The 12,100-nt window shown below is 40.3% G+C and overlaps 2 protein-coding genes across 5 annotated transcripts in view; one reads left to right on the top strand and one right to left on the bottom strand.

The window, feature by feature from the left end:
* Positions 1–12,100, bottom strand: part of LOC149088357 (sorting nexin-13-like) — a 360,452-nt gene that overhangs the window by 288,948 nt on the left and 59,404 nt on the right. The gene's annotated exons all lie outside the window — the stretch shown is intronic.
* LOC149088358 (uncharacterized) lies at positions 5,751–6,368 on the top strand. Its single transcript, XM_089243105.1, has one exon. The coding sequence runs from the start codon at positions 5,751–5,753 to the stop codon at positions 6,360–6,362; it is 612 nt and encodes a 203-aa protein (XP_089099231.1). The 3' UTR covers positions 6,363–6,368.

Genomic DNA, 12,100 nt, shown 5'->3' with positions numbered 1-12,100 from the left:
CTCAACGCTAAGGCCCCTTTCACACGGAGCGGACGCGGATGCGGAAGCGGGTCCGCATACCCTTTCACACGAGCACTGAAGATGCGGGTGTTTCGCCCGCATCTTTAGGTTGAAATTCGTGCATAAAAACTATTTTTTCGCAATTTTTGTAATTATTTTTCTCCTTCACCCCTGATTCAGTGGCCATAGGCAGCCTAGAGGCATTCTTTGGTGGTTTAGTCTAGAGCCACATAGAATATGGGAATAAAGATGTCTTAATTCCGATCCTCACAAGTAGTCGATGGGAGAAAATGTCTTCAAATATTTTCAAAACATTTTGAAAAAAAAAATCCGTCTTTCCGGAAAAATATGAAAGAAAAATTCCAAAATCATCAAAACTAATATGTTCCTAAAAAAAAAATTCAGGAGATATCAAAGAATTTGCAAGTAGAAAAAAGGGGAGGGGTGGGGACGTTCAAAATGTCTGTGCTTAGAAATATTCACATCACAATTCTGTCTTAGGCCGGGACTACAGTATAAAAGTTTTATAAAAGTTAGTTTATAAAACTTGAAAAATGCAACCGATAGGCCGATCAGTTAAGTTCGCTCGAATGTAACAGATATGTTTATTGGTTACATTTTTCAAGTTTTATAGTGTAATACCAGCCTTAGGCCGGGATTACACTATAAAAGTTTTGTAAAAGCTCTTTGATAAAACGTGAAAAATTCAACCAATATTATCTTATTAGTTGAATTTTTTGAATACAAAATGTGTGTGTGTGTGTGCACCGGTTGCATTTTCTTGAATGCAACCGATGCGCCTATTGGTTGAATTTTTCAACTTTCATAAAAGTTCTTTTATAAAACTTTATAGTATAATCCCGGCCGGATTACACTATAAAAATTTTATAACAATTATTTAAAAAAAAGCAACTAATAAATTTATCGGTTGCATTTGCTCTAATGCAACCGATAAATTTATTAGTTGCTTTTTTCAAGTTTTATAAAATAACTTTCATAAACCTTTTATAGTGAAATCCCATCCTTAGATTAGTCATTTCTGAAATATAAAATTTCATTTTTTAAGTTTATAGACTGAATATAGAGTAAAATATACTTGTAGGTATGGGGGGAACCACCAAAAATATTCAAGTGCTAGGGTCTTCAAACGTCTTAATCCGGCCCTGAGTGAACACCGTACGTGGATAACGTTGTTTAATAAAAGTATTTTTTTTTTAAGTTTGAAAAAATTAAAAGATTGAAAATTTAAAAAAATAATAAATACTTAAAAAAATAACAAATATTTAAAAAAATAACAAATATTTAAAATAATATTTCAAATATTTATAATTTTTTAAATAATTTTAAAAATTTAAAAATAAAAAAATTAATATTTTTAAATTAAATTTAAAAGTTATAAAAGTATGTAGTCAATTAAATATTCGTAATGAACAGAACGGCTTATAATTTTGGTCCCGTCAGTGGCCCTTGTTGGCAGGTTTTATTGTATAAAATTGTGAAATATGGACAAAAGGCAGTTAAAGTTGCTATATCTCCATCTCAGAAGGAAACGAAGGGATACACGTATGTGGGTACATCGTATTTGATGAACAGGGACCCTCACATGGTGTTTCTAAGGGTATTTATGGCAAATAATTAAAAAAATTCCGTGCAAAATCACCTTCAAAAAATAGCCAAAGATGCGGACGAATTCGCTCCGCATCCGCATCGTCTGAATAGCTCCGAATAAACCTATTGTCAAAACTTCTATGTGCGGATGCAGAGCCCGCACTTAGGTTTTGACACATGCGGACGACGTCCGGACCCGCATGAACATTTCCTAGGTGCGGAGATTTTTCGGCTCGTCTGAAAGGCGCAGTATATTCCAATTGTTAAAACTTCTTCCGGACCCGCATCCGCGTCCGCTCCGTGTGAAAGGGCCCTAAGGCCCCTTTCACGCGGAGTGGATGCGGAAGCGGGTCCGCATACCCTTTCACACGAGCACTGAAGATGCGGGTGTTTCGCCCGCATCTTTAGGTTGAAATTCGTGCATAAAAACTATTTTTTCGCAATTTTTATAACTGTTTTTCTCCTTCACCCCTGATTCAGTGCCCATATGCAGCCTAGAGGTATTCTTTGGTGGTTTAGTCTAGAGCCACATAGAATATGGGAATAAAGATATCTTCATTCCGATCCTCACAAGTAGTCGATGGGAGAAAATGTCTTAAAATATTTTCAAAAGATTTTGAAAACAAATCTGTCTTTCCGGAAAAATATGAAAGAAAAATTCCAAAAACATCCAATGTTCGAAAAATCCAATCCAAAAACATCCGAAACTAATATGTTCCTAAAAAAAAAATTCAGGAGATATCAAAGAATTTGCAAGTAGAAAAAAAGGGAAGGGGTGGGGACGTTCAAAATGTCTGTGCTTAGAAATATTCACATCACAATTCTGTCTTAGGCCAGGATTACAGTATAAAAGTTTTATAAAAGTTAGTTTATAAAACTTGAAAAATGCAACCGATAGGCCGATCAGTTTAGTTCGCTCGAATGTAACAGATGTGTTTATTGATTACATTTTTCAAGTTTTATAGTGTAATACCAGCCTTAGGCCGGGATTACACTATAAAAGTTTTGTAAAAGCTCTTTGATAAAACGTGAAAAATTCAACCAATATTATCTTATTGGTTGAATTTTTTGAATGCAAAATGTGTGTGCGTGTGTGTGTGTGCACCGGTTGCATTTTCTGGAATGCAACCGATGCGCCTATTGGTTGAATTTTTCAACTTTCATAAAAGTTCTTTTATAAAACTTTATAGTATAATCCCGGCCGGATTACACTATAAAAGTTTTATAACAATTATTAAAAAAAAAGCAACTAATAAATTTATCGGTTGCATTAGAGCAAATGCAACCGATAAATTTATTAGTTGCTTTTTTTCAAGTTTTATAAAATAACTTTCATAAATCCCATCCTTAGATTAGTCACTTCTGAAATATAAAATTTCATTTTTTCAAGTTTATAGACTAAATATCGAGTAAAATAAACTTGTAGGTATCGGGGGAACCACCAAAAATATTCAAGTGCAAGGGTCTTCAAACGACTTAATCCGGCCCTGAGTGAACACCGTACGGGGATAACGTTGTTTAATAAAAGTATTTTTTTTAAAGTTTAAAAATATTAACAGATTAAAAATTTAAAAAAATGACAAATATTTAAAATAATATTTCAGATATTTATATTTTTAAATAATTTAAAAAATTTAAAAAGAAAAAAATTAAAATTTTTAAATTAAATTTGAAAGTTATTAAAGTATGTAGTCAATTAAATATTCGTAATGAACAGAACGGCTTATCATTTTTGTTCCGTCAGTGGCCGTTGTTGGCAGGTTTTATTGTATAAAATTGTAAAGTATGGACAAAAGGCAGTTAAAGTTGCTATACCTCAATCTCAGAACGAAACAAAGGGATAGACGTATGTAGGTACATTATATTAATGAGCAGGGACCATCATATGGTGCTTTATGATGGTCATTTTATCATTATGGCAAATAATTAAAAAAATTCCGTGAAAAATCACCTTCAAAAAGTGGCCAAAGATGCGGACGAATTCGCTCCGCATCCACATCGTCTGAATAGCTCCGAATAAACCTATTGTCAAAACTTCTATGTGCGGATGCGGAGCCCGCACTTAGGTTTTGACACATGCGGACGACGTCCGGACCCGCATGAACATTTCCTAGGTGCGGAGATTTTTCGGCTCGTCTGAAAGGCGCAGTATATTCCAATTGTTAAAACTTCTTCCGGACCCGCATCCGCTCCGTGTGAAAGGGCCCTAACACAACTCCCGCAAAGGAAGAAGCCTGGAAGAAGGAAAGGGAACGACAAAGGAAAAGAACAGAATGAGAATATTGGACATATGAATGACATACCAAACCCAGAAGAAGAACTTATGACTGCCGAACCCTACGTTCGCCACAAGATCGGTAACCCCAAACCACAAAGGTTGAAGGAAGACATAGGAATGAGGCTCCAACATCAGTGTCCACTAACTGACAAACATCCTCCAGGAGGACTTATGGATAATAATAGACAGTATATGAAACATTCAACGACAACTTATAACCAGCAAGCGTGTAACAGATGAACAAATTCCAACTTGGCGGAAAAGAACCCTAATCAAAACATCCATCTTGGCCAACCACGACCAGATGAGGATCAACACGCTACCAACCAAGAAGATACTGGTATCTAGGAAGTTGATAGCGATTCACCTTCCTGTGTTACAGTAGATGAAATCAACTCTTTCCAAAAGGTTGAGTATAGGAAAGGGTGGCGAATTGACAGGAGGAAATAAATAGAAACACGGATGATAGGGCCTATACAGCATTGATATATCGCAACAAAGAGGCAAAAGTACAGCGGGGCAGAACAAACTATGCTGTCCTCCACTTACAAAGACACACTATACACTGCATCAGAGACATCAAAAATGGTGTGGCTGTTGATTGTGCCTCGGCCAGGAACTGCCTTGAACTCAGAAAATGGATCCACAACAATAAGATTCTTAGACATCTATATTACGTTATAATTCCTTCAATTCAGGGTGAAAATTCAAGATATAAGCCAAAATTAAACTATAAAAATAACAGTCATCTGTACCAACACCACCATAAAAAACTGAACGACAACTCTTCATACCGAGATCAAGAAACCATCGCATCCCAGTGGTTCTATAACAAGAGGAATTGAACTGATGAATCCGGAAGAAGTCAAAAAGCAATTTTTACAAGAGATGCAAAAAATGGTAACAAGCGGGAACTGACAAAAGAGATCTCATCAAAAAATAGATCAACTATTGGAAACATTATACAAGTTCTCAAACAACAGGATTGGACTTGACGGAACAACTACAATATGCAGGGTTATCCAGTGCATACAGATCTTCTGCCTTAATTGCAACGGGAAAAACAAAATTCTACGAGAAATTAAGAGAAATTTCAAATTGAAATTTCACTTATCAACCAGCCTTCATCAGACAAACAGGACAAAATGAACCAGAACGACAACCAACCTGTAACCATTCCAACTCAATGCATCTACATGCATTTCAGCCTTACAAGTCGATCGCCAAAACCTAATTCCTCTCAAACTTTTTCACTTTTTCCGCTGTGAAAACGAACAACTTGCTGCCAAACTTAAAAATTCCGCAATTTAATGCTGACAAAACCAAAGCAGCCATGGCATTAAGTAAGGTTCAGGAGAAAAGAGGTTGGAAAAAGGCCGAGGAGAAACAGGAGTCGCGAGAGAGAGAAACGAGAACGAGTTGAGACATTCGAAAAAGAGAAGTAGGTGTAAAAAGTTTGGACCGAAGTGACCGGACGGTTTCGTGGAGGTGTTGGATAACGAATTAAATAAAGTGTTGTTTTCTTCTTTTTGGGAGTCTAGAAACCAGTTATTTCGTCCTGGAATAGTAGTGGAGGTACAGCCGAGGACCTACGACCGATAGGAAATCGGGGGAAACTTTACTGGCGCAGTCGGCAGGATGAGGTCGTAGCTTCAACGACTCAAGATTGCGAGCTGAATTCGAAGAAGAGTGTCCTAGCGACGGTGGAACCACCCGGTTCGTATAGAAGGATAGTAGCAGCGTCAAGCACCCACGCTGTTTTTTTTTTCGTGAAGTCAACCCGACAACCGGTGCTGAGAGGGGCAATCCTGCCCAGGCAAAAAGGCGCAAGTGTTATACGGCGGTATCGAGACGATAAATAAAGATGGTGTATTTGGCAAAGGGGAACAAGGAGGATCTGGAGACCATGGCCGCCAACTTGGGGTTAGAAGTCCGACCGGAGTTCAACTTAATGCAACTAGTGAGTACCATACAGGAAAGTGAACTGTACAACGAAGCGACGTGCAGAGAGATGCTGAAAACGATCATAGGCAATAGGAAAGAAAGAGAAGGGATGGAGGAGAGGCGTAGAGAGAAGGAGATGGAGGAGAGGCGTAGAGAGAAAGAGATGGAGATGGAGGAGCGGCGTAGAGAAAAGGAGATGGAACATGAACTCGAAAGACTGAGGATCGAGACAGGAGCCATAAGAGAGGAGAATAATCAAGCTGGGCGCGGCAGAACCCCCAGCCGGGATTTCCAGAACATGATGCAAAAGTTCAGAATGGAAGAAGACATAAGTCTGTACCTGGTGCTGTTCGAGCGGCAAGCTCGTCGCGCGGCCCTGGCACGGGAAGATTGGTTAGCTGAGCTCTTGGGACTTCTACCCTACGAGATGAACCAGTTAATTGCCCGCGAGCCGGAAGAGCAAGTACAGGACTATAATCAAGTTAAGGAATTGTTATTGCGGAGATTCAAACTCACCCCAGAGAAGTTCTGACAGATGTTTTCTTCGTGCTACAAGAATCAAGAGGGCACCTGGAGAGATTTCTACCACAAACTGTGTACCTATTTCGATGGATGGACGGAGGCTTTGGGGGTCACGACGTTTGAGCAACTAAGAGATTTAATCATCACCGATCAAATGAAAAAACGCGTCCCAGCAGATTTTAAAGAACACTATCTGGACGAATGGAGTGATATGGTGTCACCAAGTGAGCTATCGGAGAAACTAGATAGATTCGATGATGTGAAGAGGACTCTGAAGACACCCTTTCCTAGTGACAGGACGAGAACCCCAAGACCGGTTCATCAAAATCCGAGATGGAAAGCCAACGGAAACCAGAGGCTTCAGGGCGAGTCCTGCCCACCTAAGGCGACGATGGGTTCGAATTCCAGAGAGAGAGCTGCAGTCACTTGTTACGCGTGTGGAACAGAAGGCCATATAGCAAGGTTTTGTCCTGCAAGAGGCCAGCAGGAGCCATTGAGTCAGGCCCAGGTGAACTCTGTCCAGACAGAAGAGGGGGACACGATTGAAGAAACCACAGTTCTAACAGCACATATCACGGTGCTGGCAGTTGGTGTTGGTGCGGACATTGACACACCGCAGACTGTGAGTATGTGGTCAGAAGACAATAAGAGGCGTAGTTGATTATGGGACCCAGATCTCAGTCGTTAGATCTGATTTGGTTGAGATCGACGACAGTGAAGGCGAGGGGAGAATAAGGATCAAGTCCGCATTTGGCGAAAGTGAGATAGCCTCTCTGAAAATATGTATGATGAAGATCAGCAACGGCAAACACGGATACGTGCCAATTACTTGCGCAGTGTCGAGTCGCTTGATAAATGAAATGTTAATATGTCCGACGGTATACGACGCACTCTTGGAAAATGTACCAGTTCCAAGCCCGATCAATGAGCCGAGCCGTAGGGATGGTGTGTGTACTTCATCTGCCGATGGCAAACAGAAGGCCAACAACGATTTTTGCATACCTAACGAAGAACTTGAAGAGAGGATCATATCCAAAGTCGAGAGCTACTTCACCAACTTCAACATCATGAAGAACAACTTTCTGCTGAAACAAATCCAGAGAAACAAGGAGGGCTACATCAGCCTGAGGTTGGTTTCATCTTTCAGGAAGGTCAAGACCCTGACCAAGGACTGGAGGGTCGTCCGGTACTGTCTCAGGAACTCGAACAAATTCCAAGTCAACGGAGGAGGCACTAAAGTGCGCTGTATTGTGCCCGTACTGGCTTGCGAGACCAGATGCGCTAAAATGATCCCGGTCTGCAACATGCCGTCCGAGGGAATGACACCCGAGTCAGTGTCGCAGTTTATATCAGAACACGGAGAAGTCGTCGACGTGGCAGTCGTCAATCGAGGATCCAAGATACCATATGTCTGTACGAGGCGCTGCCCCTACTTCAACGGGAACATCGTTAAGAAGACGCTCGCCCTCGTCAAGTGCAAGACCAATCGGGACGCGTCCGCATCCGAGGGCAAGGCCTCGCAGCTCAAGGAGATGAACTCGAAACGATACGACGATGGTCATGCTGTCAACAGGAGGAGATCGGCAACGAACCGGTTCCCGGCTAGGCAGGAAACGTCCAAGCAATCGGACTGGCGATTGGTTTCATGTCCATTTGCCAAAGGAATCAACAGAGCTATGAACCGGCAGTCGAAGACCGAGAAAACCAGAAGCCAACCGGCTAAATCTTCAATCGTCAACAACGGCGTACCCAGGAATCAGGGCAGGGAAAGGTCATCCTTCTCTTGTGCCGGTGGTGACCACCACCCCATAAACTCTTGGATGAACAACCGTTATTTGCCATTCAAGGGTGGTATGGCCGCCGCCAAAGTAGCTGCTACTGCACGGTACAACACTCGCCTACCGGATAGCGTCATGCGTTGGCCTGGGGGGGACCCGAAAGGGTGATACGCAAGGTAATGCCGACGCCCTGTCACAGTAGCAGTGAGAAACCGAGTTACGCTCTTGAAGCATCATCATCATTTAAAAATGATGGATGTGCTTTTCGATGATGGGACGAGTAAGGTTCAGGAGAAAAGAGGTTGGAAAAAGGCCGAGGAGAAACAGGAGTCGCGAGAGAGAGAAACGAGAACGAGTTGAGACATTCGAAAAAGAGAAGTAGGTGTAAAAAGTTTGGACCGAAGTGACCGGACGGTTTCGTGGAGGTGTTGGATAACGAATTAAATAAAGTGTTGTTTTCTTCTTTTTGGGAGTCTAGAAACCAGTTATTTCGTCCTGGAATAGTAGTGGAGGTACAGCCGAGGACCTACGACCGATAGGAAATCGGGGGAAACTTTACTCATTACTTCCAGTAACCACCAGCAAGGAGGGAATAGACATTATACTACTCCAAGAACCTTATTTACGTGACAACACCATAAGCGGAATCCCTTTAAAATGGACAAGATGGATGTCAGGAGACGGTAAAGCAGCCACCCTTCTCACGAAAAACAACGTAAAGCCGCTAACATACTTTATTGGAACCCATACAGTAGCCATAAAAATTTGCACGAGTGAAAGAGATGTTATACTTGTCAGTGTATTTCGGTAGGTATGCTTATCACATACATCAGGTATACTTTTTAAACTAAGGTCCATGGTTACAATTTTCTGTTTGCGATTTCTTGTAAAATATTTTAATATATGGATCTCATACCTAAATGCTTACATAAAAAGGTAGAAGAATTATAAAAAAGGGTGTTTGTCATTCCAAGAAATTATTTATTATCACATTTTTGTTCCTAAAAAATCATTAAAAAATATTTCAAAATATACATATTCTAAACACTGCACTATGCAGCAATTTTTGGAATACAAAAACTAAGCTCAAACTAAAATTTTAACCTGAAAATAACACATTTTCTTTGAAAACAAACAATATTCCCTAAAAAAAACCCATTTTCCCCAAATAAACCCCAGCCCGGGGGGGGGGGGGAATGGGTATCTACCAGGGGAGCAAATTTGACAACCCTGGTTTGAGAGTGATATATTTTGCTCTCTTGCATGGCTGTGCGGCATCGAAAAATCCCACACCACTGCCTACAATCCAAAGTGTAACAGCCAGGTTGAGAGATTCCACAGCGATCTCAAAGCCTCTCTGATGTGTGTCCTCAAAGGTAACGAGCACTGGACAGAGGTTCTACCTACAGTCCTGTTGGGGTTATGTTCCAGCATCACAGAAGACCTCCAAGTATCAACCGCTGAGTTGGTATACGGCACAGCCCTACGCCTTCCTGGTGAATTCTTCCGGCACTCGGATGAGCGAGACATCTTACCTCGATATGACTTCTTGCAGAGACTGAGAGACCATTTCTCCCGTGTGAGACCAGTACCAACCTCTCATCACAATTCGTCTAAGCCCTTCATCTCGACAGACTTGCTAACTTCTCCATCAGTATTCGTCCGACAAGACTGTGTACGCAAACCTCTACAACAACCATACACCGGACCATTTGAAGTTATTTCAAGAACTGATAAGTATTTTATGTTGAACATTAATGGCAATGATAAAAATGTATCCATAGATCGCCTTAAGCCATGTTTTATGTTAAATAATAATTTATGCGACATGTTCAAAAATCAGTATATTTCCAGGTCTGGCCGAAGAGTGTGATTTCGTACTGACCCTTCGAAATTAGCTATATGATTCGTAATTATGTATGGTATATATATATATATATTGCAATTTTTTTTTATTTTTTGTATGATTATTAATCAAATTTTCTTCTCTTAAATGTTTCGTCTTCAACTGGAGGGGGAGTGCTGTAGTGTGTTCTTATCTGTATAGATGGCGCACCCTCCTGGTGATTGTAAAAAAAAGAAAAAATGTCAGTTGGATTTGTACCACCGATTCGTATACATGTGTCATCCTTCTCGTTATGTTTCTTTCGTATATTAAATCGTAAAGTTTTCATTACGTTTTATGTCGTCACTACAAGCATTGGATCAGCCCTATAAGGCAGTATTTCGGCCCAGGTGAACGCAGATGCAACTTCCAGTGCAGTCCAGCTCCACACCCAAAGATATAGCAGAGCAACATCTAGCAAGCCCTTTTCCAGAAGTGTGTACATAAATACCGATCCAAAACGACCATCTGGACAACCCTCTTGCATAGCCATTATTTCAGGAACATGAGATCTTACGAATAATACAGGGTGATTCAGAAAAGATGGGAAAAACTTTAAGAAGTGGTAGTTCACACCAATACAAACAATTGCCATCAAGAAGAATGAGGTTCACAAAGAAGTTATGGGCAAAAAAAAATATTTTACTCTCAGTTCTTATGGAACACACTTTTTTCAGTCGCAATTCGACATGATTTAAGTACTTGTCCCATTACGCTGACCTCAAATTTGGTAAAGGTGCTCAAAAAACTTCTTATACAAAGATTCTCCTACTATGTTGAGCGGGACGGCCTCCTTCATCCATTTCAATTTGGTTTTCACATGGGTCGCTCAACGGATGATGCCCATCATCTAATGGAACAGATTGAGAATAGGAGGAAGGAGCGTTTACTCACAGCCGTTATCTCCCTCGACATTAAGAGAGCTTTCAATTGTGTGTGCGCATCATGAGGTAATAGCTGATAATTTTCAAAGGATGTCTATTCCTCTTCAGCTAAGAAAAATTTTGAAGGACATTTTCTCGGTGGGTACCTTAACTCTTAAAACAAGTACAGTACCAGCATCCAAGACGTAAGTTTAAGGTTACCCCCAGGGCTTAAGTAGTGGACCCGCTTTTTGGAATACTGCATTTGAGTCATTACTTTGACTCCAGTGCGCCCTGGGGGTCACAGCATAAGCCTTTGCTGCTGACTACCTTCTCTTGGTGTCTGCTAAGGAACCCACTGAAATTACAGTCTCTGCCAATGTTGCGTTGACACAGATTTCCGAATGGTTACAACAAAATGATTTGCAAGTGGAACAATCCAAATCATTTCTCAGGCAAAACAAGAGGAAAAAGAGTCCCACTATCAAAATGAACCAGGAATGAATTAAGTTTGCAGAAAGGGTCTCAAATTTTAGGAATATGGTTCGCCAACAAGCTAATTTTTTTAACAAGTGCACATTACTTACATAAAAAAACGACCAATAAGCTGGATCATTTCAGACGATTATTGGGTGCAGAGTGGGGATACCATTGTAATGTGAAGAACACCCTCTACACTCTACAGAACTGTACTGTATCGAGAGATTACCCTTGGGGCTCCCATTTGGTCGTCTTCTCCTCTCTGCTCGGCTCCTGGCAAATGTCAAAGATGGACGTGATTCAAAGACAAGCTCTAATTTATATCACGCGAGCATATCGAACCATGGCCACCACGGTTTTACAGATTGCTACTGTCAATCCCCCCCCCCCCCCACTGAGTCTAGCCACAAAATCTTTTCAAATTTATAAAAATTTGCAATTCTAATTTTTATGAATTTGACTAATTAGTTAATTATGATTTCAATCAGCATTGGGATAGTAAAGATTAATAAATGACAAGTTTTCAAATTTATGAAAATTATAGAAATTGCATTTTTACTAATTTTCACGAATTTGAATGACTAATTAGTTAATTATGATCTTAATTAGCATCAGAACCATTGTGATTAATAAATGACAAGCTTTCAAATTTATAAAAATTAGAAAATTCATATTTTTAATAATTTTCATGAAAGTTACTAAATGTCAGCTTTTACCAAAGTGCTCGGTAAAAGCCCGATAT

Source organism: Pholcus phalangioides, unplaced genomic scaffold (assembly GCF_987345545.1).
Source record: "Pholcus phalangioides strain wild (caught in Gottingen) unplaced genomic scaffold, Ppha-v1.0 ptg000003l_1, whole genome shotgun sequence".
Classification (NCBI taxonomy): domain Eukaryota; kingdom Metazoa; phylum Arthropoda; class Arachnida; order Araneae; family Pholcidae; genus Pholcus; species Pholcus phalangioides.
Note: the sequence above shows the minus strand (reverse complement) of the source record. Positions and strands in the feature narration are given on the sequence as shown.